Below are 27645 nucleotides of genomic sequence, written 5' to 3' on the forward strand. Positions count from 1 at the left end.
TCCATACTATGAAAGTCAATGTGGTCTAATGTTGTTTTGGACCCCACTGACTTTCAAAATATCTTTTATGTTCCACAGAAGAAAGAAAGGTTCGGATGGTGAGTTAATGAGGACATAATCTTAATTTATGGGTGAATTATCTCTTTAAGTGTAGTTTACTGCATGATGTATTTGAACATATATGATATGAATTAAGTATTGATTTCACAAGTAAGTGCATTTTAGATAAAGTAGTTACTAAAACTAGTATCACTGCTGTTTATGTCCATCCTCAAGCTCATGTTAAGCTAGCCATGGCAAAGCTACATGATGCCATCTGTAAGCAGCAAAAAAAAAAAAAAAAACACCCAGAGAGCATTTTTATTAAGCCTCTCATCGGCAGAACAAAACCACGGATCAAGACAGTGCAGACCTGGACTGAGGAGGTTTCTCTTCCCTCCTGACCTCTACAAACACCAGTTCGCATATAGGATTAAAAGATCCACAGACGACGCTATTTTAATTCCACTGCTCGCAGCTCTAACACACTTGGAAAACCCCAACAATTACATCAGGATGGTGTTTATGGATTATAGTTCTGCTTTTAAAACCACCAATCCAATAAAACTGGTCAACAAACTGCAAACACTGGGTCTGGGAGCCCTTCTCTGCCACTGGATTAAAAACTTTCTCACTAATAGACTTCAGCACGTCCGGTTTGGCCACCACTGCTCTTCCACCATCACTCTCAGCACCGGGGTCCCCCAAGGCTGTGTTCTTAGTCCACCACTCTACTTTCTGTTCACACACGACTACACCTCCTCCCACTATACCACTTCCTCAGCTTCTACCACTGCACAAAAGAAAGTATTCTAACATATTGCTGTACTGTGTGGTATTCCAGCTGCACTGCTGCGGACAAAAAAAAAAAGACCTGCAGCGGGTTGTGAAGACAACTGAAAGGATTGTCGGTTCCCCCCTCCCAATCCTGTGTGACATCCATTAAAACCATCTCCTCACACGGGCCACAGACATCCAGCAGGACCCCTCACACCCCGGAACCCCTTTTTTTTTACCAATCTTCCCTCATGCTGACTGAGAACTGCTTTTTTCCCAGAGCTGTTACCACATCAATACCACCAATACCCAGTCCCCTATACACATGCACACAACAAACACACATATACGCTGATAAAGCTGTAACTATAGGGCTTAATACAAAAAGAGACTCTGTGCAGTAATGACCTCCATGGGTAAAAACGTGTCTTAATGTGACTTCATGTAAAAATGGACCAATGACCTAGCTTTTGTGTTTCATTGCCCCCCTATATTTTTATATTTCAATATTTTTTTGAGTTTTTTATTTATAATATGACATATACACTCACCTAAAGGATTATTAGGAACACCTGTTCAATTTCTCATTAATGCAATTATCTAATCAACCAATCACATGGCAGTTGCTTCAGTGCATTTAGGGGTGTGGTCCTGGTCAAGACAATCTCCTGAACTCCAAACTGAATGTCAGAATGGGAAAGAAAGGTGATTTAAGCAATTTTGAGCGTGGCATGGTTGTTGGTGCCAGACGGGCCGTTCTGAGTATTTCACAATCTGCTCAGTTACTGGGATTTTCATGCACAACCATTTCTAGGGTTTACAAAGAATGGTGTGAAAAGGGAAAAACATCCAGTATGCGGCAGTCCTGTGGGCGAAAATGCCTTGTTGATGCTAGAGGTCAGAGGAGAATGGGCCGACTGATTCAAGCTGATAGAAGAGCAACTTTGACTGAAATAAGCACTCGTTACAACTATATTTTTATATTTCAATATTTTTTTGAGTTTTTTATTTATAATATGACATATACACTCACCTAAAGGATTATTAGGAACACCTGTTCAATTTCTCATTAATGCAATTATCTAATCAACCAATCACATGGCAGTTGCTTCAATGCATTTAGGGGTGTGGTCCTGGTCAAGACAATCTCCTGAACTCCAAACTGAATGTCAGAATGGGAAAGAAAGGTGATTTAAGCAATTTTGAGCGTGGCATGGTTGTTGGTGCCAGACGGGCCGGTCTGAGTATTTCACAATCTGCTCAGTTACTGGGATTTTCACGCACAACCATTTCTAGGGTTTACAAAGAATGGTGTGAAAAGGGAAAAACATCCAGTATGCGGCAGTCCTGTGGGCGAAAATGCCTTGTTGATGCTAGAGGTCAGAGGAGAATGGGCCGACTGATTCAAGCTGATAGAAGAGCAACTTTGACTGAAATAAGCACTCGTTACAACCGAGGTATGCAGCAAAGCATTTGTGAAGCTACAACACGCACAACCTTGAGGCGGATGGGCTACAACAGCAGAAGACCCTACCGGGTACCACTCATCTCCACTACAAATAGGAAAAAGAGGCTACAATTTGCACGAGCTCACCAAAATTGGACAGTTGAAGATTGATAAAATTCTGCCTGATCTGATGAGTCTCGATTTCTGTTGAGACATTCAGATGGTAGAGTCAGAATTTGGCGTAAACAGAATGAGAACATGGATCCATCATGCCTTATTACCACTGTGCAGGCTGGTGGTGGTGGTGTAATGGTGTGGGGGATGTTTTCTTGGCACACTTTAGGCCCCTTAGTGCCAATTGGGCATCGTTTAAATGCCACGGCCTACCTGAGCATTGTTTCTGACCATGTCCATCCCTTTATGACCACCATGTACCCATCCTCTGATGGCTACTTCCAGCAGGATAATGCACCATGTCACAAAGCTCGAATCATTTCAAATTGGTTTCTTGAACATGACAATGAGTTCACTGTACTAAAATGGCTCCCACAGTCACCAGATCTCAACCTAATAGAGCATCTTTGGGATGTGGTGGAACGGGAGCTTCGTGCCCTGGATGTGCATCCCACAAATCTCCATCAACTGCAAGATGCTATCCTATCAATATGGGCCAACATTTCTAAAGAATGCTTTCAGCACCTTGTTGAATCAATGCCACGTAGAATTAAGGCAGTTCTGAAGGCGAAAGGGGGTCAAACACAGTATTAGTATGGTGTTCCTAATAATCCTTTAGGTGAGTGTATTTTATAACAAAGTATTTATAAAATAATATTTTGTTTTGTTCTAAGCTCTTCCACCTGCAGTTCTGAGTCTGGAGACTGAATTGAGCGACATCATGTCTGGGAATATCCTGACCCTCAGATGTAACGTCTCAGACGGCAGACAGTGGAGCTACGCCTGGTTCGAGAACGAACAGAGGCTCAATGGATCGTCAGATGTGTTCAAAGTGACAGCAACTGAAGAAACTATTAAAAGTGAATTCAAGTGCAAGGGAATAAGGAAAGAGAGACCACTGTCCTCTACTCTGAGTGAGGGCTTCACGGCTAATAATATTAGTGAGTAATGCAAATATTTATTTTTAACTTCTTTCATTCAATGTATAGATGTGAATGATTCGTGGATTGGAACAGTGTCAAGTAATCATCAGTATTTTCAAGATCATACATTTAGATTCAAAATGAGGGGGGAAAACATTGAGATAAGTATTCTGTTACCATGACAGACATTTAACTTGATTAACTTTATCATTTTCTTCATTTTTACAGTATTAAAAAGAAAGATTCTGCTGGCCATCTCAGGATGTGTCATCTGCTGTATTGTATTTATGATCATTGGATGCCTCGTTCTAAGATTCACCCGTAAACCAGGTACAAACAGAAAACAATTCATTGCAATTCCACACAAAAAAAGTGCACTTCAAATACCAGATGATGCACTTAATTAACTGAGAAAATAAAGTGGGGAATTTTGGACACTTCATGCACTCAACTGTCGCAGCTTTAATTACGTAACGGAGGGGGAGGCACAACATTACATGGTTGAGTATATAGTGCATTAGTACATAGTGTATAATATGGAGTTTCCTTTGTGTCTTTTTAAGGAAACTCCATAGTATAAGTGTGTAGTGTATAGGGCATCATTTAGAACGAAATTTGCTTTTATTTGATCAGCAAAACAGTAAAAACTGTAACATCTAGCTTCTCTGTTTTTAATTATATTAGTAACATTTTGCATCTAATAACTTCTGACAAAACTTTTGTTTCTTATCATTATCTTTAGAGAAAAAAGAAACAGTACAAGATGACTTGTTTTTCTCAATGGCAGACTCCAAGAACCGTAAGTTAAGGGGACCAAATGTGACATTTTTGGTCCCTAAATCAGTATGTCTATGGAAAGTCACCATAAAACATGAAAACATAACGTGTGTGTGTGTGTGTGTGTGTGTGTGTGTGTGTGTGTGTGTGTGTGTGTGTGTGTGTGTGGCCTGGTAAACCCTACATTATGGGGACAAAATTTCCCCACAAAGATGACAATATCTGAAATTGTTTGGGCCCCATGAGGAAAACAGCTTATAAATCATACTAAGTGATGTTTTTTGAAAATGTAAAAATGTTAATGTTTTCTGTGTTTTTGGTTTATTGGTAGGGTTAGTGTAAATGAATAGAATATACAGTTTGTTCAGTATAAAAACCAAAATGTCTATGGAAAGTCCCCATGAAACATCTCGGGTTACAACTGTAACCCTTGTTCCCTGAGAAGGGAACACGGCTCAGCGTGCCATGCACCTGCTGAATGTTATAAAAGTATGCCGGCACACAATAGAGTTAGCTTCTGATAAGTCGAAGTAAGTTGCTCTCAGGCATACGGAGGTGTGACAAGGAGACGCAGCATCTCGTTCCCTTCTCAGGAAACAAAGGTTACTGTCGTAACCCGAGACGTTCCCTTTCGAGGGAACTCGGACTGCGTCATATGGTAACACTTTGGGGAACGAAATACCCACTAGGCCACACCGACTAATGCCTGTCCTAGTGTGAACCTGTCCAGGCACAGCTTAGGACGAGAGCACCTCTGTGCCCGGTATAGGAGGATGGCACAGACTGGAAAATCTCAAAAGTATGCAGGGTAGCCCAGCAGCATCACATATTCCTTGCAGGGAAACCCCCAAGAGAAGGGCCTTAGAAGATGCCATGCTTCCAGTAGAATGAGTCCTTATGGCCAGAGGTGAAGGCATACCGCGCGCCTGGTAGACCAAGGAAATTGCCTGAAAAATCCAGTTACTGGTTGTTTTTTTGCACTATGCACTAACAATTGGTCTGACTTCCTCCATCGAGAAGACCTCTGAACATAAACCTCTAAAGCTCGCACAGCGCAGAGTAAATGAAGTCGTTCTTGTTCTGCCGACACATGCGGTGGAAGGCCTGCAAGAATGCACACACCTTTTGAACTGCTTATCACTCACCATTTTCATTTTCTTATTTTTCACTTTTATATATATTTACCCCTGACTTTTGGACGCACAACTCCAAATAGACAGACAGTTTCAACATAGAGCACTTGCTGAAGAACAGAAGCTAACTCTGTTGTGTGCCAGTGACTTTTATATCTTCCGCATTATGACGTACCGTCATGACGGAGCACCAATCAAGCTTGGATTAGTTTCACAATTGCTTCAGACACTTGCACACCGAGGGTGTTCCCCAAAGTGTCCTCATTCAATGCAACGTGAGTTCCCTCAAAAGGTGTGTGTGCGTGTGTGTGTGTGTGTGTGTGTGTGTGTGTGAAATGTATCCACATTTACATTTTTATGGGTCTTTAATTACTCTGCAGAAACGGCTTCACCCTTGGAGGAGTACATGGACAACAGTCCCACAGAGATGGAAGGTATGTGCCTTTAACTGTGTTTGGCTGACATTACAATCAAAAACACAGTCATGTACTCAGTCACTTTAACAAATGGTACTATTTCATGTCCCAAGCCTTTGTGATAATATTATATGAAAAACTATTAGTGACTCAACAAGTTAAGTTTTCTGCCATTTTGCATGAATTTGCTTGTATTGCCAGAATTATGATTTTGGATTTTTAAACTAAATCACTACACTCTCTCCAATATCATTCAGAATGTGAGGAAAAAGAAGAACTGCTCACTGATCGTGTTTCAGACGTTAATGTGGATGTTGTGATTAAAGGTAAGACATATCTACTAATGTCTATCATATAATTACATAATATAACATAAATCAATCCTTTCAATTTTAGTACACTATAAATAGTAATTTAGGTGACCTTAAAAGTGAAAAAAAAAAAAAAATTGTATTTAGTTGTATGTATTGATTTAGTTAAACATTTTAAGTTCTGTTGGCATAATAATGTTGATCATTACATTAACTTAATATTGTGTGTAATTTAAACTTTTCATTCAAATTGTCCATAACTCAAAAAGATTGATGCAAACGTCTGCATTAATGTGTTGTTGTTGAGCCAACACATTATTTTTAGAGTGTCCATTACACTCTTAAAGTTCCCCTATTATGCTATTTTAAAGTTTCCTTATGTTGTTTTGGAGTCTCCTACAACAGGTTTACACTCATCAAAGGTCAAAAAAAATTTTAATAGTCTCATAATATACATTTGCACATCACCGCATTTTTCAATGATTCTCAAACGACTCGTCAGATAAATCAATCTCTCTAAATCCCGCCTTTCCGCGATATACTCTGCTCTGCTTGTCCTGAGGCTTCCTACACCATAAACTAAACACAGTAACGAACAATGACGTTGATTTTACCATATCAATGCGAGCACGAGTCCGATGATGAAACTCTGGAAGAACTAGTTATTCAACCCGAACCTCCATCACAAGGACGACTCGAGCAGGACTCAGTGTTTCTCAGTGATACACTACTCAGTTTGAGGTACATTATGAGATGTTGCAACTGTAATTCCTCACCATCAGCATTAACAAGTGCATGTCCATCAACAAACCGATTAGTTTACTTGTACTAATTTATTTACTGAGTATTTTTGTAATATGTTGTGGTGAACACGTGGAAACTGTATCAATAACAGTGCATGTATGCAATGTATACATTAGCTGAGCTCTAGCGTGAATGACTGATGTAACATAAGCGTTGGTAAAAACAACCAGGTGAAACAACCTCTAAAACAATCATAGAGCAAATCTTGCTCCATGATTAATCTTTCCTCAAAGTAGTGTGAACGACAGACAATCTGCATTAATAGACACAGTTATAGGTAATAGTGGCCCACAAACTGATTAGCAGAAGTATTTAAGACAGTGATAACGTGAGTTAGCCAGTTAGCATGAGACCTACACAATATAAAACTCAAAACTAAGTATTTTGAACACCATCTTTCAAGAGCAAGCGGTTTGCAAATCCTAAATTGAACTCTGAGATTTGAGAAGCAGTCGTCAGTGAAATAAAGGGAACACGGCAAAAGTTTAGGATTATACTGCTGTGATATCGTGGTAAAGATGAATTTTAACCACTGATTCTTCACATGCTCATCCTTGGGCAGTGACAAATAAACTGGCTTTACCTTCACATCGTAGAGCACAGCGTCTTCTCGACATGATGCTGTCCAGTATCCACAGGAATCAGCTGCAGTGTTAGAGGTTCAAGTTTTCCCTGGTGTCTGTGCGCGCAATAAGTGGGCGGGCAATATGCTAATGTTTCGTCTTGACGTTACAACGAAACGGCTTATGACTCGTTTGAAAAACAATTCATTTCATTGACTCAGAGTCAACTCTTACTTTTGAAAGACAATAACTTTATATGTGACCCTGGATCAAAAAAACAGTCACATGTCGCACGGGTATATTTGTGGCAATAGCCAACAATACATTGTATGGGTCAAAATTATCAATTTTTCTTTTATGCCAAAAATCATTAGGATATTAAGTAAAGATCATGTTCCATGAAGATATTTTGTAAATTTCCTACCGTAAATATATAAAACATTTATTTTTGTGAGTGAATGCAGCACAATCACGAACATAAATGGACAACTTTAAAGGCGATTTTCTCAATGTTTCGATTTTTTGGGACACTCAAATTCCAGATATTCAAATAGTTGCATCTCGGGCAAATATGCTCCTTATTTATTCAGCTTCCGGGTGTAAATATAAATTTACCCATGTGACTGGTTTTGTGGTCCAGGGTCACATATACGGTGCACTTTCAGCTTTAAAACTTTGCAGGATGTTTTCATTCACTTAGAGCTATGTTACACACTACATGAAAGGTCATTTTCAAAAAGGAGGCTTTTTCACAGAGACAAAGAATTACTAGTGATTAAATCTTAAAAGAGCTTGCACTATAAAGAACCTTGAGTGCAATGAAAATGTTCCACTGATGTTTAAAAGTTCTTCATGTCAATAAAGAACCTTTACTTTTAAGAGTGTACACAAAATACAGGAGTATAATAATGTTTCTGAGGAATAATTGCATCAGTTATCACAAATGACTGTCACATTATTGTTCTCTTGAAGATGAAGACTCTCCAGCGGCAGAAGCTAATGGCCTGACATCATTTAAAGGTATAGTTAAATTACACTATTTCAAAGCCGTTTTGTGCTTTTTTTAACTGGGTCAAAAGTCGTAGATTAACAATTTCAGACACTAGATAAACAAATTAAAGTATGATAAACCCATAAAAACCTGATTTTGAACTTATTGTCTTGTTTCTGCCTCTCCAGTACTCTGAACCATTAAGTCAGCAATCAACATCACAATGGAGTTTCTATATTTGCACTGAGGCAGCTAAATGACATATGCTTATATTAAAAAAGATTGCATTAGCATGGCATTTTGTCTAGTAGCAGCTGCACTTTTGTATAGTTTTAAAGGCTGAAAACCAGCGTGTGTAGAAAATGTAGAATTGAATTGCAGTGTTGTGGAGACCGCATGCTGCCTTAAACGAAGACAGTGATTGTAGGGGGGGACAAATAACGGGCAGCAAGAAATGACAATTATTAGAAGAAATCAAAGTTATATCTGTACCTAGTTTGATTCATTTGTTACTTGTGAATACAAATATTACAACATGACACCATATACAAAATGTTTGATTGTAATACATCTAATTGATTATTTTGCTGAAGTGTATTTTCATATTGAACAAAATATTTTTTTCTACTGTATGAGTGTTACCTGCTTAAAAATATGTAGTTTATGCACATTTCATTTGAGATATTGTTTTTGTGTGTGTTTGTGTTTTGTGTTTTTAGTCTGTTGGTTCTGAATTTTTACATTTAAATAAACATGTAAGAAAACACAAAGTTAGACTTTCATTTGATCATCCAATCAACTGGTTTTCAAAAGCCAAATACACAAATTTTCTGCGTACTTAAGTCAAAACTATGAGAATTGTACAATAACACTACCCAAACGCCTTCACAATATACAACATCATGCAGTTACATAAATTAGCAATAAATTAACAATAGCAATACAATTTTCCTTTTAAAAATTAGCAAAAGCAAAATATGCTACTGAGATTCTTCTACACCATTCTGTTCCACAGTTTAGATTTTACGTTAAGTTGTTCATATGTAAAAAAATAAAATAAACTTTCAACGTCGACATTGCTCAGAGGCAGTGCAAGAAGGGAAAGAGCAAACAGGGCCAGATCTTTAAAACACTGCTTCCCACTGCTGCCCTGCTGTAGATTGCCTGATATTAGCTGGGAGCCTATTCTGCACCTGCTTCTCTTCTTCCAGAAGACAGTCCCGGCATCTGTTCTTCATATTTGTTTCGACAGTGCTGTCAAGCTTTGCTTGTCCAAGAGCAATAGTAAACTGCACAGTCAAATTAACCACACACACAGGCAGATGATTGGATGTTTCATTCAAATTGACAAAGGAGTTTGGAATCGGATGCGTCACAAACTGCTCCGAGAAACAAAGGTTGAGGATCCAAATTGAACAGGGTAATTCAAAAACGTAATCCAAAGTACAGGCAGGCAGTCCGTCCATACAAACAAACAAACAAACACAACAAGGCAGGGAACACGGGCAAAAGAGTAATCCACAGAACAAGCAAGAAATCTAAAACCAAGAGAAAGAAAAAATAAAAAAACCAGGGAGAATGCTCAGAATTGCAGTGTAATACTAAACAAGACTTCACAGATAATGAATGAGAAAACCAGGCTTATATGGGGTGAGCTAAACAAGATAATGAGACACAGGTGGATGTGATCATTTGATGAAGAGTCTGGGCAGTGAGCTGGTGACCGTTACAGGATGGAGGAATGGCACTGAGTGTGATTACTCTTGAAATACTAAGTGTATGGAAAAATTACTTGTAGGCAGTCCAGAATTTTTATGCATTCCCATTTTTGAGTTGGAACAATTTGTTGACTCTTGAAAACTCTTGTAAGATGGGCATGAGAAACTCCAGGTAGAGTTTGTTCAAGGGATCACAGTACATTTGGAAGAGTACTTATGCAGCATAGCATCGTTTTGGATCTTTGCACAGCTGGAAATGTAACTTTACCTCTTCCCATTGCTCTAGTACACAAACACAGCAGTCATGGAGAGCCATCGAGTGCCTGAAACCTGCACTGGCATCAGTATAAATTGAGTTTTTCCTTCCAACCATGACACTACAGCCATCGATTCTGATGCCTATGCACTTCTTGAAGTCAAGTCTGATGCTGCCAAGAAATTGAGTGTTGTTGTAGAAGCTTTGCAATGGATTAGCATTACGTTGCACAACAAGTCTTTCCCAGCACATCCTCTTTCTCATTTGAGCAACCTTATTCATTCCCACAACAACAAAAGATTAAACATCGCCATCTAGCGGTGAAATATAGTAGCTTAGTTTCTGTCCCTTTATGTATTTCAAAGTTAACACAGGCTAGTGATAAAATTGGTAGAAAAAATTTGACAGAAATCAACTGGGTGTTTAGGCTGATGACACACGAACTGATGTCACACAGATAGCAACAGAATAGTGAGAGAGTCTAAAACTCATCTAACAAAAATCAAAGTGAAATCATTTTAATTGATCATTTTGCAATAAATAAATAAATAAATGCTGTTCACCTGGTAAATGTTCATATGCTCAAAACCTTTTCTGAGTGGTAAACTTGTAAAATTACATTTTTCCCTTTAAAGTGAGAAACACGGGTCGTATTCACCATATTCTTAAAGGTGCTCTAAGCCAGTGGTTTTCAAACTGTGGGTCGCGACCCACTTGTGGGTCACACAGTGAGAAAAGGTGGGTTGCACAAAGGCACTTAGCTGCAGCAGCTAAATTTACGTTACGATGAGTGAAACAAAACCAGTACGAGTACTGGCTGAGAATAAAGCATGTGGTCCAGATCGAATAACAGCTGAACATTTGAAGTACGCTAGCTCAAGGATTACAGTGTTACTTGCTTTGTGTTTTACAGGTTTTTTAATCCATGGTGTGTTACCTGATTCCATGATAACAGTTTTACTAGTGCCAGTAATTAAAGATAAAACAGGTAAAATAACTGGGACAGAAAACTGTAGGCCAATTGCATTGGCAAGTGTGATCTCTAAAGTATTTGAGCGAATCCTTATGGATAGGCTCAAAGAGTATTTAACAACTACGGATAATCAGTTTGGCTTCAAAAGTAAGCATGGCACTGATCTATGCATATATTCATTAAAGGAAGTAGTTAGTAAGTATAATGCGCATAATTCCACAGTTTTCGTGTGTTTTTTAGATGCATCTAAGGCGTTTGATCGAATTAATCATACTAAGTTATTTATAAAATTGCAAGAAAGAGGGGTTTCCCCATATTTGATAAGAATTTTACATTTTTGGTATATACATCATGATCAAACCTTAAAAGTTCAATGGGGTAAGAACGTATCGGAACCGTTTTATATGACGAATGGGGTTCGGCAAGTTAAATAATTGCAAGACTGGATGTGTAATAGGTGATAGTCTCATTAACCATTTGTTGTATGCGGATGATTTAGTTATTATGTCTCCTTATAGCGCAGGATTACAACAGCTGCTTCGAGTATGTTCACGTTATGGTGTGCAGCATGATATTAAATTTAACCCTTTCACGCATAGTGGTCACTACAGTGGACAGCTATTAAAAAAGCATTTTCTTGAATTTGCACGGGTTTTTATGGCAAAGTTGCACATCAATCTCTTCATTGGACCCTGGTGCATCATCCTATAAATTGCAACCAAGTGGCAAGCCTTTGTGTTTCGATTTTTTCCCCCTCCAAACCAAGATGGCCAAGGGTCAGTCAGACATGCCAAGTTGCTCCAGAATATCCACCCATTCCTTCTATCCTAGGAGACTCTTGTAGGTAAAAAAAATATTGCAGCATCAAGCAATATCTAATGAGTCATATCACAGTAAAATTTTCCTCGTTTTGATTTTAGATTGAGTGAAAACTCTGATTAATCACATGTCCACTGTAGTGGACCTCATGCATCAATTGCTATATTTCAGCTACAATTCATAATTATAATGTGAATATTGTTTTTGAAATTTAAAACTTAAAAACTTAATATGCATTGACTTTTTCTACTGTAAATAAATGTATTTGTATTATTAGAATGTAATTTTCATTGACATCGAAAAAAGTCATGTGATTACATAATGTATGACACTTGTAATGCATTAATTTACTTGTTAGATCAAAAAGTAATCTGATTTTATAATGCATGTTATTGTAATGCGTTTTTTTACTAATAACATCAAAAAGTAATCTGATTACGTAATGCATGTTACTTGTAATGCGTTTCTTTACTCATAACATCAAAAAGTAATCTGATTACATAATGCATGTTACTTGTAATGCGTTTCCTTTCTCATAACATCAAAAAGTAATCTGATTACGTAATGTGCGTTATTGTAATGCGTTTTTTTACTCATAACATCAAAATGTAATCTGATTACGTAATGCATGTTACTTGTAATGCGTTTCTTTACTCGTTACATCAAAAAGTAATCTGATTAGGTAATGCACATTACTTGTAGTTAATAACTTGTTAGATCAAAAAGTAATCTGATTAGGTAATGCATGTTACTTGTAACACATTACTTTACTTGTAACATCAAAAAAGTAATCTGAATGCATTATGCATGTTACTTGTAATGCGTTACCCCCAACACTGATCATTTCAGATGAGATTGAAAAAACATATCGCTAGGTTTTCTCAGAGGAGGGCTATGATAGAAATGTGCATGTCCATCTTGAACATAATCAGAATTATCAGCTAATAAGGGTAAATCTCCATACTCTGGTGCACTGGAGGGAGCATCTGAGTGGTTTCCACAGTTGTACCTTGACAGGCTGTAGAAAATTCTGATGGAATCACATCCTCATGTTCTGATATCATAGATACGCGAAGTGCAACTTGTATGAAGTTGTATGAAGCCATTGCAATATTTTGCATTTATATTTTTTGTATATATTTTATAGTTTTCACATTATTTGATATAATTGCATTGATTAGTTTGTTAAATTCACATACTTTATCTGTTTGATTATTGTCTTATATTTAATACAGTATATCTTCAGTTTAAACCAACCGCATGCTGTCCACTCAAGTGGACATCTGAAGATCTCTTTGAAAAATTTGTAAAAAAATAAAATAAAAATCAATTCTTGTTTTTCATGCCCTAAGAGCAATAAAAACAAATAGGAAAAAAATCCTGACTGAGGTTATCATAATTCATGCATGAAAGGGTTAATGTTAAAAAGAGTGTGATCATGATTGTTAAAACCAAAGAGGACCTTAAGCAAAATCTTTTTACATAGATGACAAAGTTTTAAATGTGGTAAATAAAGTAAAATACTTGGGTCACATCATTAGAAATGATTTAAATGATGACGATGATGTGCAGCGCCAATGCTGTAAGTTGTATGGGCAAGCTAATATGCTGGCTCGTAAATTTTATATGTCTACACATGATGTTAAAATAGCTCTATTTAGGGCTTACTGTACTTCTCTCTATACAGCCCACTTGTGGTGTAGGTATGCTAAAGCTAAAATGAAAAAGCTCCAGGTGGCATTTAATGATGCGCTAAGAATTTTGCTTAAACTTCCAAGGTGGACAAGTGCGAGCCAATTGTTTGTCTCTAATAATGTACCTACTTTGCATGCTGTCATAAGGAAATGTATGTATAACTTCATATGTCGGTTGAGTGATTCAAAAAATAGTATCATAATGGTCTTAAATGATATTATATTAAGTGATACAAGGTATTTTTCTAGTTTCTGGAAGCATTGGAATGAAAGCTTGTATGTCTTTTAAATTTTGCCTGTTGTTTGTTAAAATTGTTTGTATGTATTATTTTTTATTTAATTTTTTTTTATTATTTTTTTGTAAATGGACCCATGAGTCTGAAATAAAGAATAATAATAAATAATAATAATGACCAAACGACTCTTAGGTGAGTTTTAGCGCCCGCCAAAGTGAATTTTTGTCCCGCCAAAGTCTTATTTGATCGGTGAGTAATGTAGATGAACTGCTGCGCTTGTGACAGAGTCACATTGCATGTTTAACTGAAAGAACGAGCAGAGAGAGAGACTCGGTCGCGCGCGCTCTCTCTCTCTCTCTCTCTCTCTCTTCGGAGCCAGGCGAAAGTGTAAACAAGACTTCACCGTCTCCAAACTAGCGCTGTCTTGCTCTCTCTCCCTCGCACATATTAATCAAAATAAATCGACACGGTGGTAAAAGGTCGGAAGACCAAAGTTTCATGTGGAGCATTCGAAGATTTTTTTTCCCTTAATTACCGCTGGGTGTGAATTGTGCTAAATAAGTTGTTGCCTTATCTTCTCTGAAAAGCATCCCTGACATTCAGCTGACATAAAACAACACTTTAATTAAACGAAAAAAAACTATCCAGTGATGAAATGTTTTCTGTGTTGACACAAATCTTGGATGTCCATGTCCTAACTGCTGGGATAATCACACAACGCGCATGACACGTCCAATTCGCGAACTAATGACTTTTTTTTAAGAGTTAAAAGTTAAAAATATTTTGCTAACATGAGGTCTTGTCACTGTCAGTCTTTTTACATCAGTGCAAAACTAGGGTATGCAGATTAAGACCATCAGCATGCATTGATTAATCCCATGCATGTAGCAAAAAAATTAAATAAAATGTGCGACCAAATCATGCTGGTGGGACCAACTGAGAAAGTTGGTAGCACCAGTGCAAGTGGGTCTTGAGATTGATTATACTTGTCTAGGTGGGTCCTAGAATGAAAAAGTTTGGGAACCCCTGCTCTAAGCGATGTTGGGTGACGTCACTTCTTGTTGACGTTCGAAGTATTGTCAAACAAAACGGAGGCTAGCTCGACCCTCCCTCCTCCTCATCCCGTCTCCTCCCCCTCCCTTCCGTGCTTCCTGAAACAGTCATGAACCATTTAGAAAAAACAAACTGGATTTACCCACCTGTCCAGCAGAAACAGAGCCACCTGAATGTCAGATTGGAAGCCCTTCTGCCGGCGGAGTTCTCGCCACCTTTTGAACGCTTTTCCGATGTAAAAGCGGGACTTTGCGTTCCTTCTCCTTTTCCCTCTTCTTTGTTATTTGTTCATCGGAACGTCGTCTCTTTGGTTGTGTGTCGGCCATATCAAAATTCAAGAGAATATATTCTATATTCTATATATATTATATTATAATTCTAACGTTAGTCGTTGTCGTTGTCTAGGACATCTCTCCTCTAGCTAACTTCCCTCTTCATGCTTCTCTCTCCTCCACTCCCCACACCCTCCTTCATGTGCTCGCGCACTAACACCCCAACCCCCACCCCTGAATCATTCTTGTCGGTTATTGGCTGGAACACTGTTTGTTATGTTTCGTGGTCCAGGCTGGGCCAGTTTGTTTTTGTTGCCGTTTGTGGAGCCTGGGCTGTCTACAGAGACCGTGTTTTTTACAGTGTGTTCAGGGGACATGCAGCTAGCGGATACTGAGGATATGTTTGCTATATGTGACAAAAAAATGTTTGGCCGTGACATCGCTTAGAGCGCCTTTAAGGTAAAAGCGTTACCTGAATGTGTAGAGGCTTCAGGTCTCATCTACTTCCATTTATTTTAACTGTAAAGAAATATATCAATTATGCTGCTTGATATTGCAAACTGTTATTTGTTTTCATATCATTTTAATGTATTATTGTAATCATATACACACTGGTTAGTCGCACAAATTATTTTACCATTTACTGCAAGAACACATACACTTATCATAGCAAGTATCTCCTATCTTTTGTCCTATCATGACCCTTTGAATCTCTTTTATGAACATTTAAATAATTCAAAATGGTACATAAAGACTCATATTAACACATACACACACACACACACACACAGTCACACTTCTGCTTACTCTCAAGATGAATTATTGTGGAACTGCTAATAGTATTGGTTCCTTATGCTTTTCCTCATTTTTTTATGTTGCTTTCAATGAAAGCTATGTTATAGTAAATGTTAACTGTTTGTTCTCTCTTCTGTCTTCATCTACATTTTTAATAATAATAATACTTTTTAAATCTACATTTCATTCATCCCCTGCGCTTCCTCTGATATTGCACAGCCTAGCTATCCTCCCTCCCTCCCTCTCTCTCTCTCTCTCTCTCTCTCTCTCTCTCTCTCTCTCTCTCTCTCTCTCACACACACACACACACACACACACACACACTCACACACACACACACACACACACGCACGCACGCACACAAAGACACACAGAGAGAGAGAGAGAGAGAGAGAGAGAGAGAGAGAGAGAGAGAGAGCACAAACTAGAGTGAACAGGAATAAGGCTGGACGGGTCTCATAAATTGTCTCCATCCAATTAAAGGCAAGAGCATACATTACTGTGCAGCAGCTCAGCCAATCAGGAGACACTGCTGGTAAGTGCAGCAGTAAAATATTGAAGGGCTGAGTGAGCAGAGGAAATATCCTGCATGTATGTTCTCTTCTGCTTCTGCATCAACTGATCTTCAACTCTGAGTCAGTTTAGTGTGAATAACGCCGGACGTCTGAAGCCACTGTGTATTCTTTAAAGGCACCTCAAGAGAGGAGATTTCAGACAATAGCCTATAGTGCTTTTCTGAGGCTTTTGGCTTGACGTCCCATTAAGTTTATCTTTGGGACACATCTGCACGTATGGTAAGTAGCCATTTTAAAATATGATGTCTGCATAAAAATCCATTTATTTACTTTGCCATTGTACAAAATACTCAAAAATCATTTCAATTTAAGGCATGTTACCAAATCTGCATGGGTGATTCGTTTTTGGGACAGTGCAGTTTGGACTATTGTGTAACCTCAAAATCCAGTGTTAGAACATATACCCAGTGGCGTAACTTTGTTTTAAAAAGTGGGTGGGATGGGGGGGCGTTGCCAACACAATGCTAAATCATAAATCAGATGTATACAATAACATTACGATGTCCAGCAATCGATTTAAATAGTACATTGGGTTTAATTTGTCGTTTAATGAGGTCTAATATATGTTGTTAGTGGTGAGAATTTACACGTGAATAAGTACACAGATCGGACTATTTTAAATGTGTATTTAAATGGTCCAGTGGCAGAACTTTTGCCAAGCGTGTCAGAGGTTCTGGGTCCTAATTCGCACTTGTTTAGGTTTTTTTTTTTTTTTTTTTTTTTTTTTTTCATCAAAACCGATTATGTTTATCAGTGGTTGTATATCAGGCAGGGACACGTTTGTGTGCATTTTGTTTTGTAATTTCACCAGAACGAATAGAGAGTCTCCACAACGGATTGAAGCGCGTGTCGAGTGAAGACTGTGCGCGAGCCACAAGAGAGTGTCCGCGCCACTGATCGCAGCGGCAACGAGCACTTTGATCACTTGATTTCAAAAACAACACATTTCAGCGTTAGATCGCCTCTTATTTAACAAACGAACGAAATGAATGCTCTGCTAGTTAACTGGAGATGTTTTATTTATTTGTATTGGTAGCCTACATTCGTGCCGTGAGATGTTTCAAAAGTGATGGGGACAATATAGACCTTAGCAAAAAGTGGTGGGGACATGTCCCACCCAAACAACGATTTTGTGATTCATTTGATGGATAACTACCAGGTGTACTACACTATGCTTAGTTTTGACTGTATTACTAATTTACTGGCAGTAGTGTTTAAAGATCTAGGTAATATAGCCTACTTCTATTTTATGTTAGGGTTCTTTGTACCAATATTCAATTACAAAATAGCCTTTATTATTAAAATAATGAGAAATAAAAAAGTAAAAAAGAGTGTTAGTTACATCAATAGTTAAGATATCACCATCAACACACCAACAGCAAAAGTTATCAAATGTTAATAGATTCTTTGGTCATTTATATTAAGTGTCTTTAACTTGTATGTACTAACATTTAAATCAATCATTTGATACAATGAACTTATTATGTACATACATGTTTTTACATTGTTCTTATATTATTATAATTACCTGCATGTAATTACATCTGTCATTTTTTTCAGTAATTACATCTATATTTATGCTGTTAACCCTTCCCTTGCACCTTAACCCACCCATAAACCTTAAATGCCTTTTTATCAGCTTATATGCTTTCCGGCCAGTAGAGGGCGCCATGTCTTACTATAAAACAGGACTCCCGGAGGACCACTGTCCTGCAGAGTTCAGCGCCAACCCGAATTAAACACACCTGAAGCAGCAAATCAAGGTCTTCAGGATTGCTAGAAACTTCCAGGCAGGTGTTTTGGAGCTAAACACTGCAGGATAGTGGCCCTCCAGGTTTTTAGTTTTGTGGCTTATATTCCATGTGTATTAGGTTTCTAGGTAATCTTTCTCGATAGAAAAATCTGACTCTTTTGTAAACCTCCAAAAAATACCTATACATACATTTCAGTTATCAGATGAAGTTAATATGACACCAACAACTTTCATTCCTTTTCACACTTTATGATTATGATTATGATTATAATTATGATTACAGGAGCAGATTATTGATTAATAAATATTTATTTTTGTGCGGTTCCTTGCACAATACTATGCTATGATCTCAAAACACGTTTACCACAGTGCATGATTTGTTCATTAATACATTTTGACGTTTGCATCACATGTTCAGTTCTATATGTTTAACTTTTATTTATTTATTTATTTATTTATTTAAAAGGGACAATGCATATTAATGAACATCTTAGCTTTTCAGCAATGTAAATATGCCAGAGTTAGCCCCAAGGCTATTTTACATCTGCAGTCCCCTGTCAGGTCATCACAATATCAAGTAACAAGGCTAAACATTAAAATTAAATATGATACAACACAATTTAAAAGACGCCACAATATTCAACAACATATTATAAGAGATACCACAGTTAGCAGACAGGGCATCTAATAAGGGGTACACATACATATACACATATACAATAAAGTGCTATTCTATGTACTTAAGTACTTTAAGTACATTGTAATTATGATAAAATACTAATAAATACAGTAAAGTGCTGGATCTGAACTTTTCAGATGTAGTAAACTGTAGTAATATAGTAATATAATGTAGTAATACAGCATTGAAATTGCGATGTGGACCGTGAAGAAGCAAGCTAAAATGTCATGGTTGCCTTGGAAAATGTGTTTTCTCACATTTGCTTTTACTAACACTATCAGTTATAGTTTAGGTATTAGTGTAGGACAGGTGGTACGTTATTTCATAAGGCTACATTATTTTGAACTTTTTAGCGCCGCTCGCCCGGACATTTAATTTCTGAACTGTTGTGATACATGCAACAAACAACATACATAATTACCTTAATTATAAGTATTTTGTAATTCTGACTAGCAAATAGCAAGCAGGAAATCATGGTAAATAAAATGATCCTGTCTGAAGAATAGCATGAGAACTGTATGATGTCTGTTTCATCTCATTAAGCTTTTACGAGGGTTTAAGCATGCGCTGTAAGGTGAATTTAGCATTTTTTTGAGAAACATTTGGAAAGTGCTTGAAAACGCTAGTGTGAATGGAGAGCCTTTTGAAACGAAAACTGTATGTTCAAATGTATCTGGTTTAATGTAGACGTAGCCTTAAAGACTAGGCATGTCCTTTGAAATGTCCTGCCCTAACTTCCTGTTCCAATAGGAAACACATTACCACTGCAAATAACACTGCTTAAATACGATACTTTAAATAATACTAATGATGTAATGGAAGTCAACAAGGCAAGAAGTTGGGTCTCATTACAGATTTTGATTAAAACATTGAGGTAAATTTGCCCCAACTAATCCCTGTGCAATGGGCGATCGATTCATTCGAACAAGTACTGGTCTTCCTGCTGGGCTTGTTGACAAGCTGATTAATATTGGTACAGCAAAGCTTGACTGTGCGTGTTCCTACATTAGGGGAAGTATGTGTGTGTGTATTATGTGTTCAAAGTGTGTGCATAAGAGGACGGGAGAGTGGTGTTGTGTAAGCAGTGTAAAGGAGAGGAAAGAGTCTATGTAGGGCAGAAGAAAGAGGGAGGAGCATGTGTTGGAGAAAGAGAGAATGGTACAGGAACATAAAAGACAGAGGGGCACTGTGGGTGAGTTTGAGCGAGAGAGGAGATGATGGAGTGGGTGTGCTGAAAGCTTCAAGCACTGCGGTATGTTGCAGCGCCCAGCCCCCATTGAAAGTGCAGCATACACACTCCAAACATTACTCTTATTCTAATGTGTATCGTACTCGTGTTTTCTATGTGGTATTCATAAAGCGTTTGACCACACCCACGCGGTGCATCCAAAATACTATTCCTGTCCTCTGAGCGCATCACTCAATCTGATGCGGTGTCACAACGAGGTCCGGCCGCACAAGGTGACGTCCCCTGTCAAAATGTTCAATGTCTCTAAATGACCATCAAATGCTTTCACATTCTTTTGTGTTGAAGAGCTTTTAAGCCATTCATGTTTGACAGCACGGCACTAAGTGATGCCAAGGTCATAGGTTTCGAATCCCAGGGAATACAAAAACCAATTCTGAATACACTATTAACCCTTTCATGCATGAGTTATCACAGCCTCAGGTTTTTTTTTTTTTTTTTTTTTTTTTTTCTATGTATTCTATCTCTATTCTTATGTTGGTTTTACTATTTTATATTTGAGTCTGATACTGTTTTGCTATTCCGGTTTTAAGGTTGCTCTTAGCTTTGCTGCTTTTATTTGGGTTTTATGTGTTATGCAGGTATTATTTTCTTATTATTTATCTGGTTGTTCTGTAAAGCACTTTGGTCAGCCTAGTGGGTGTTGTAAATGTGCTATATAAATAAAGTGAACTTGAACTTGAACTATTCATATTGCTCTTAAGGCATGAAAAAAACCTTCTTTTTTTTCTCTCACATTTTTCAAAGAGATTTGTCCAGATTTGGTTTTAAGTTAAAATTTCAATACTTTTTACTTAGTACTCTGTCCAGTCATCCTACTCAGAGAGTAAAAGCAGTGCATTGCTTCTATACAAACTCATTTAAATATGCTTTCAAAGGGCTATAAATGGAAAAGCAACCTTTAGTATACGATATAATGTCAATATATCTCTATTACATTAGATTATCCAACACATTAATGCATCACTTCGGATTTGAAAGATCAACAGATTCTAAACAAGCACGGGTAGCATTTGAGAAGCAATATGTTTTTGTTTTTTTATCTCCCCAACTTTGTAAAATACTACCTGAATGTATGTTGTATCAACACCAGCTATTTTTTTTTTTTTTTTGTCACTGGTGCTGAAAGTTTAAATTTAGGCAATTCGTTAATTAGCATATTTAATGAATTAGGGAAAGGAGTATTGTTGAAAGCTTGATATATCACCAAAATGTATAAAAAAAATATTGATCCATGAGGCCTGTCAGCGCAGAAACAGTTAAAGTCACAGTTAAAAATATTATTATATCAATTTGAGAACTCCAATAAACACTTGCAGAACTGCCAAGCCATGTTTCTCAAGGTCCGTGAAACTGTAAAAGGCACTGTAAAAGAAGACATATTTTCCTTTTGAACTCTGTTCAAATTTATTTGTATTAAGATGAAACAGTCTGGCTCAGACTGCCTTGTCAGAACTGTGTGTTCTAACCAGATGTACTTCGCACTTCGACTGTCAGGTCTGCCGCGGAGAGCGATCATCAAAAGTGCGCATTGAGGATGCATATCGACTGCAAAGGGGGGCGCTCGTGAGCACCCATCTGAAACCAAAAATGACACATGGGACTCTCTATGGTCTCGTGGACTTCAAGATCACTAGCACACTGTGGCAATTGTAAGTCCAAAAGACCGTAAGTCCATGTGAAGTGTGCTATTTGGGACAGTGCTTGAGTAGAAGCACTATCAGTCTTTAAAGTGTCCCCATTTTATGCTATTTTAAAGATTCCTAGTTTCGTTTTGAAGGTCTACAACAATAGGTTTACATGCATCCAAGGTCAAAAACACTGTAGTTTTCTCATAATATACATTACAGCATCATCTCTTGGTATCATTCTCATGGTGTCTCAAAAGGTTTGAATCTTAAAGTCTCTCTAAACCACTCATTTCCCTGAGCCTACTCTGTTCTGATTGGTCAGATGGTCCAGTCTGTTGTGTTTGGTTTACCGCTTATGGTGTGTGTCAGAAACAAAATGCCCATCATCTGAATCCCTGCTCCGAAACTTTCTCAGGACTTGATAGACAGTGATACGAACAGTATCACTGTTTTTACCAATGCAGTTTTTACCGTATCAATTCGAGCCAGAATCCTCATCCTCATCCGGATTTGCTTTGGCAGTGCAGAAAACACGGTCTTCTCGACATGTCGACAACACAAACCAAAACTACAGTGTTTGAGGGTGGGTCAAGTTAGATGTTGTTCGCAGGCAGCCAATGAAGACCATAGGCTGGCATTATGCAAATGTGTTACAACCCTATGTAGATTTGTAACAGGAAGTGAGACTGGAATTACTGACAAATTGTTTCCGGCAGTTCAGAGTTGGTTCTTTATTTTGGGAGACAATAACCTTTTATCGTGCACTTTGATTTTTGAAACTTTGCAAACCTTTTTCATTCACAAACCGCTATATTACACACTACATTAAAGGTAATATCTGAAAAAAAGCAAAATAGGTGAAATTTAAAGGTGAAATTTTCACAAAATGTGATATAAATCTCTGGTGTCCCCAGAATGTATCTGTGAAATTTCAGCTCAAAATACCCCCCAGATAATTTATTATAGCTTGTCAAATTTGCCCCTTTTTGGGTGTGAGCAAAAAAATGCCGTTTTTGTGTGTGTGTCCCTTTAAATGCAAATGAGCTACTGCTCCGCCCCCATTCAGAAGATGGCTGATCGTTTACACAAGCTTCGGATGCTCCAGCAATAGCAAAACACGCAAATATCATTCATCCAAAATCTCAGAAATGACCAGTAGCGGAGTGCAGCCTTATGGAGTGTCACATTCACGTTAGTTTGGACTCGTTATGTTTTGTATCCACCTGCCTTCGTCACTCATCTCTTGTCATGGACACTAATTACATTCAGCTGTGCAATCATCAGTCACCATCATTAATACCTGTATATATGTTCTACCAGAAAGACTCGGGAGAATAAATACCGTAAAACAAGTATACATTTATTAACAGCTCAGCAAGCAAAATTATGATATAAAGTTCTTTGGCGTAGGCCCCATCCGTAGTTCGCATTCCGGGTACGGAATCTGCATTTCCTGCCTGAAGACGAAGGCAGGGGCGCAGCCGACCCCCAAAAATAGGTGGAGGATAATTCCACCGGGACGGGGCCCGTCCACCCCCAAAGAATGGTAAAGAAAAGTATACCCACCAGTCGTGAATCCTGTAGTTCCTACAACATAGAGAGAAAAAAGAGTTACCGGAAAAAGTTTTTTTGTTTTGTTTTTTATTTATTTATTTATTTTATTGTAAGACCACGATCAGACATTTTTTCTTACTTGCGAGACTACACTGGCCATCATTTCTTTTTCTTTCATACTGGGCCACCGGCCATCTTTTGTTTTTCTTTCATACTGGGCCACCGGCCATCTTTTGTTTTTCTTTCATACTGGGTCACCGGCCATCTTTTCTTTCATACTGGGCCACCGGCCATCTTTTCTTTCATACTGGGCCACCGGCCATCTTTTATTTTTCTTTCATACAGGGCCACCGGCCATCTTTTGTTTTTCTTTTATACTGGGTCACCGGACATCTTTTCTTTCATACTGGGCCACCGGCCATCTTTTCTTTCATACTGGGTCACCGGACATCTTTTCTTTCATACTGGGCCACCGGACATCTTTTCTTTCATACTGGGCCACCGGACATCTTTTGTTTTTCTTTTATACTGGGCCACCGGCCATCTTTTTTTTCATACTGGACCACCGGCCATCTTTTGTTTTTCTTTCATACTGGGCCACCGGCCATCTTTTGTTTTTCTTTCATACTGGGCCACCGGCCATCTTTTGTTTTTCTTTTATACTGGGTCACCGGCCATCTTTTCTTTCATACTGGGCCACCGGCCATCTTTTCTTTTTCTTTCATACAGGGCCACCGGCCGTCTTTTGTTTTTCTTTTATACTGGGCCACCGGCCATCTTTTGTTTCATACTGGGCCACCGGCCATCTTTTGTTTTTCTTTCATACTGGGCCACCGGCCATCTTTTATTTTTCTTTCATACAGGGCCACCGGCCATCTTTTGTTTTTCTTTTATACTGGGTCACCGGCCATCTTTTCTTTCATACTGGGCCACCGGCCATCTTTTGTTTTTCTTTTATACTGGGCCACCAGCCATCTTTTCTTTTTCTTTTATACTGGACCACCAGCCATCTTTTCTTTCATACAGGGCCACCGGCCATCTTTTGTTTTTCTTTTACACTGGGCCACCGGCCATCTTTTCTTTTTCTTTCATACTGGGCCACCTCGGCCATTTTTTTTTTTGGACACCACCACCAGTAGTTGCATAGGGATTTACCTGAATCGTTACTGAAGAGCTTGCTGATGACCCTCTGTTCGGGTCTTATATAAGATTCAACAGCAGAGGAAGACCATATGCCCAGGATCTTGATAGCTGAAGTAGAACACCACGTTTAGCCGTAGTGGCTGCCCCGATCATGGAGGAGTGACCAGTATACTGGGAGGGACATAGACTGCAGCTTTAGAGGACAGTAGCTAGACAGTGCTAGTAGCTAGCAACTGGTGACACAGGGACTGGATGGTCAGCGAAGATGTCCGTGAAGAAGTGGTGCAGAAGTGATGATTCAGGTGAAGACTTAATCCAAAGTGAACGAGAAACAGGAACGGGAACATGAACATGAACAGGAGCCACCAGGAACAGGATCACACACAAGAGACATCAATAAACGATCTGACAAAGAGAGGAGAATGCAGTGAGGTTTTATAGGTGTGTTAATGAGCTGCAGCTGGTGATGATGAATGAGATCAGCTGGATTGCTGATCTGCCGGAATTAAGCGGTAACGCCCACTCACACACACCCACACACACAAAACAACAGTTACACGAGACGAGAAGGAAACAATGAATTTATGAACCGTGACAGTACCCCCCCTCCTAGGAACGCCTCCTGGCGTCCCTAGACTCCCTTACCTGTTGATTGTAATCATCAATAAGGGAGTGATCCAGAATGTCTCTGGCAAGAACCCAACTTCTCTACTCCAGACTGTAACCTTCCCAGTCAACCAAGTACTGGATTCCGCGTCCCCTCCGCCTTGAGTCCAGAATACGATTGACCGAATATGTGGGTTCCCCTTCTACGAGTCGCGGCGGTGGGGGAACCGGGACTGGCGGATTAATACGAGAATAAAACACGGGCTTGACTTTAGATACATGGAACACGGGATGAATCCTCCTGTACACTGGAGGGAGGTTGAGGCGGACTGCCACCGGACTAATGATCTTGGTGACAGTGAAAGGGCCAATAAATTTAGGAGCAAGTTTATTAGAAACGGAGCGGAGAGGAATGTTCTTGGTAGAAAGCCACACTTTGGAACCGACAACGTATACGGGAGGCCTAGACCGGTGGCGATCGGCTTTGGCCTTGGCCCTGGACGAAGGCGTGAGCGGAGGAGACCGCGACTTCGGACTCCAGACTAGGAAAAATTGGTGGCTGGTAACCTACACTACACTCAAACGGAGATAGGCCCGTAGATGACACTGGCAACGTATTGTGTGCGTACTCCACCATAGACAATTGCTGACTCCATGAGGAAGGATTCTTGGAGACCAGACATCGCAACGTTCTCTCCAAATCTGGGTTGGCTCTCTCAGTTTGACCATTGCTCTGGGGATGAAACCCTGAGGACAGACTGACAGTCGCCCCCAATAAATTACAAAACTTGGCCCCTTGGGACCAGGGTCTCGAAGGGACAGGCAGCGGTTGAAGTAGCCCATCTGGGGGTCGATTGGAAGTCTTACCAGTGGCACAAACAGAGCAAGACAAAACAAAACTGTGAACGTCACGAGCCATGAGTGGCCACCAGAATCGTTGCTTGACCAAAAACTTGGTACGACTAACTCCTGGATGACAAGCCACGTTGGAACAATGCCCCCACTGAATAATGTCGGACCGTAATCCCTCCGGTACAAATAAGCGATTCGGTGGGCAACCGGCCGGGGGCGTTACCCCTTCTAAGGCTCTCTTGACCTTCGATTCGACCTCCCATACGAGTGTGGAGACAAATAGATTCTCGGGTAAAATGCACTCGGGAGTAGAAGGGCGTTCGGAACGGTAAAAAATGCGCGATAAAGAATCGGGTTTGATGTTCTTGGAACCCGGGCGGTACGAGAGTGTAAAATCAAAACGTCCGAAAAAAAGTGCCCACCGAGCCTGCCTGGAGTTCAATCTTTTGGCGGTCTTAATGTATTCCAGATTCTTGTGGTCGGTCCAGACGATAAAAGGTACCCCCGACCCTTCTAACCAGTGGCGCCATTCCTCCAACGCTAACTTGACTGCCAACAACTCTCTGTTACCAATGTCATAATTGCGTTCGGCAGGGGACAAACGGTGGGACAAAAACGCGCATGGGTGCATTCTGTCGTCTGTGGGAGAACGCTGGGATATCACTGCACCTACCCCCACCTCTGACGCATCGACCTCCACCACGAACTGACGTGATGGATCAGGGGTAATCAGGATGGGAGCCGAAACAAAGCGGCTCTTGAGTTTGGCAAACGCAGCCTCAGCTGCGTCTGACCACCTGAAGGTAGTTTTGGGGGAGGTCAAGGCGGTCAGAGGTGAGGCTAGTTGGCTGAAATTACGAATAAACCGTCTGTAGAAATTGGCGAACCCCAGAAACCGCTGTAGGGCCTTACGGGAATCTGGACTTGGCCATTCTACTACAGCCTTAATCTTCTCAGGATCCATACGTATTCCCTCAGACGACACAATGTAACCTAGAAAAGGAACAGACTGTGCATGAAAATCGCATTTCTCCGCCTTGACAAAAAGCCCATTCTCTAGCAACCTCTGAAGCACTCGCCTGACGTGCTGCACATGTTCCTGGAGAGATGATGAAAAAATCAATATGTCATCCAGGTAGACATATATGAACTGGTCGACCATATCTCGCAGCACGTCGTTGACGAGTGCTTGGAAGACTGCTGGGGAGTTGGACAAACCGAAAGGCATGACCAAGTATTCAAAGTGCCCCCTGGGGGTGTTAAAAGCAGTCTTCCACTTATCCCCCTTCCTGATGCGGACCAAATGATAAGCATTACGTAAGTCCAATTTGGTGAAGATAGACGCTCCCTGCAACCTCTCGAAGGCTGAAGACATCAACGGCAAAGGATTAGTATTCTTTACCGTGATGCTGTTCAGCCCTCGGTAATCAATACA

General features: G+C 39.4%; 2 protein-coding genes across 9 annotated transcripts in view; both read left to right on the forward strand.

Annotated features, from left to right (window-relative positions):
* The window catches only part of LOC311073778 (hemicentin-1), an 86070-nt gene extending 76945 nt beyond the window's left edge, over positions 1-9125 (forward strand). For all 7 annotated transcript variants that reach the window (XM_084099732.1, XM_084099730.1, XM_084099728.1 and 4 more), the window contains 7 exons: positions 3112-3378; positions 3589-3690; positions 4103-4159; positions 5651-5704; positions 5944-6012; positions 8337-8384; positions 8544-9125. In XM_084099732.1, coding sequence (XP_083955858.1) covers positions 3112-3378; positions 3589-3690; positions 4103-4159; positions 5651-5704; positions 5944-6012; positions 8337-8384; positions 8544-8551 — 605 coding nt within the window. In that variant the 3' untranslated portion in view covers positions 8552-9125. The remainder of the gene's footprint in view (positions 1-3111; positions 3379-3588; positions 3691-4102; positions 4160-5650; positions 5705-5943; positions 6013-8336; positions 8385-8543) is intronic.
* A 7544-nt stretch (positions 9126-16669) lies between these two features.
* syt2a (synaptotagmin IIa) overlaps positions 16670-27645 on the forward strand; it is a 99917-nt gene continuing 88941 nt past the window's right edge. For both annotated transcript variants that reach the window (XM_084097957.1, XM_084097959.1), the window contains exon 1: positions 16670-16965. The gene's annotated coding sequence lies outside the window, so the exon portion shown is untranslated. The remainder of the gene's footprint in view (positions 16966-27645) is intronic.

Source organism: Abramis brama (assembly GCF_963993115.1).
Source record: "Abramis brama genome assembly, chromosome: 22".
In the NCBI taxonomy this organism is placed as follows: domain Eukaryota; kingdom Metazoa; phylum Chordata; class Actinopteri; order Cypriniformes; family Leuciscidae; genus Abramis; species Abramis brama.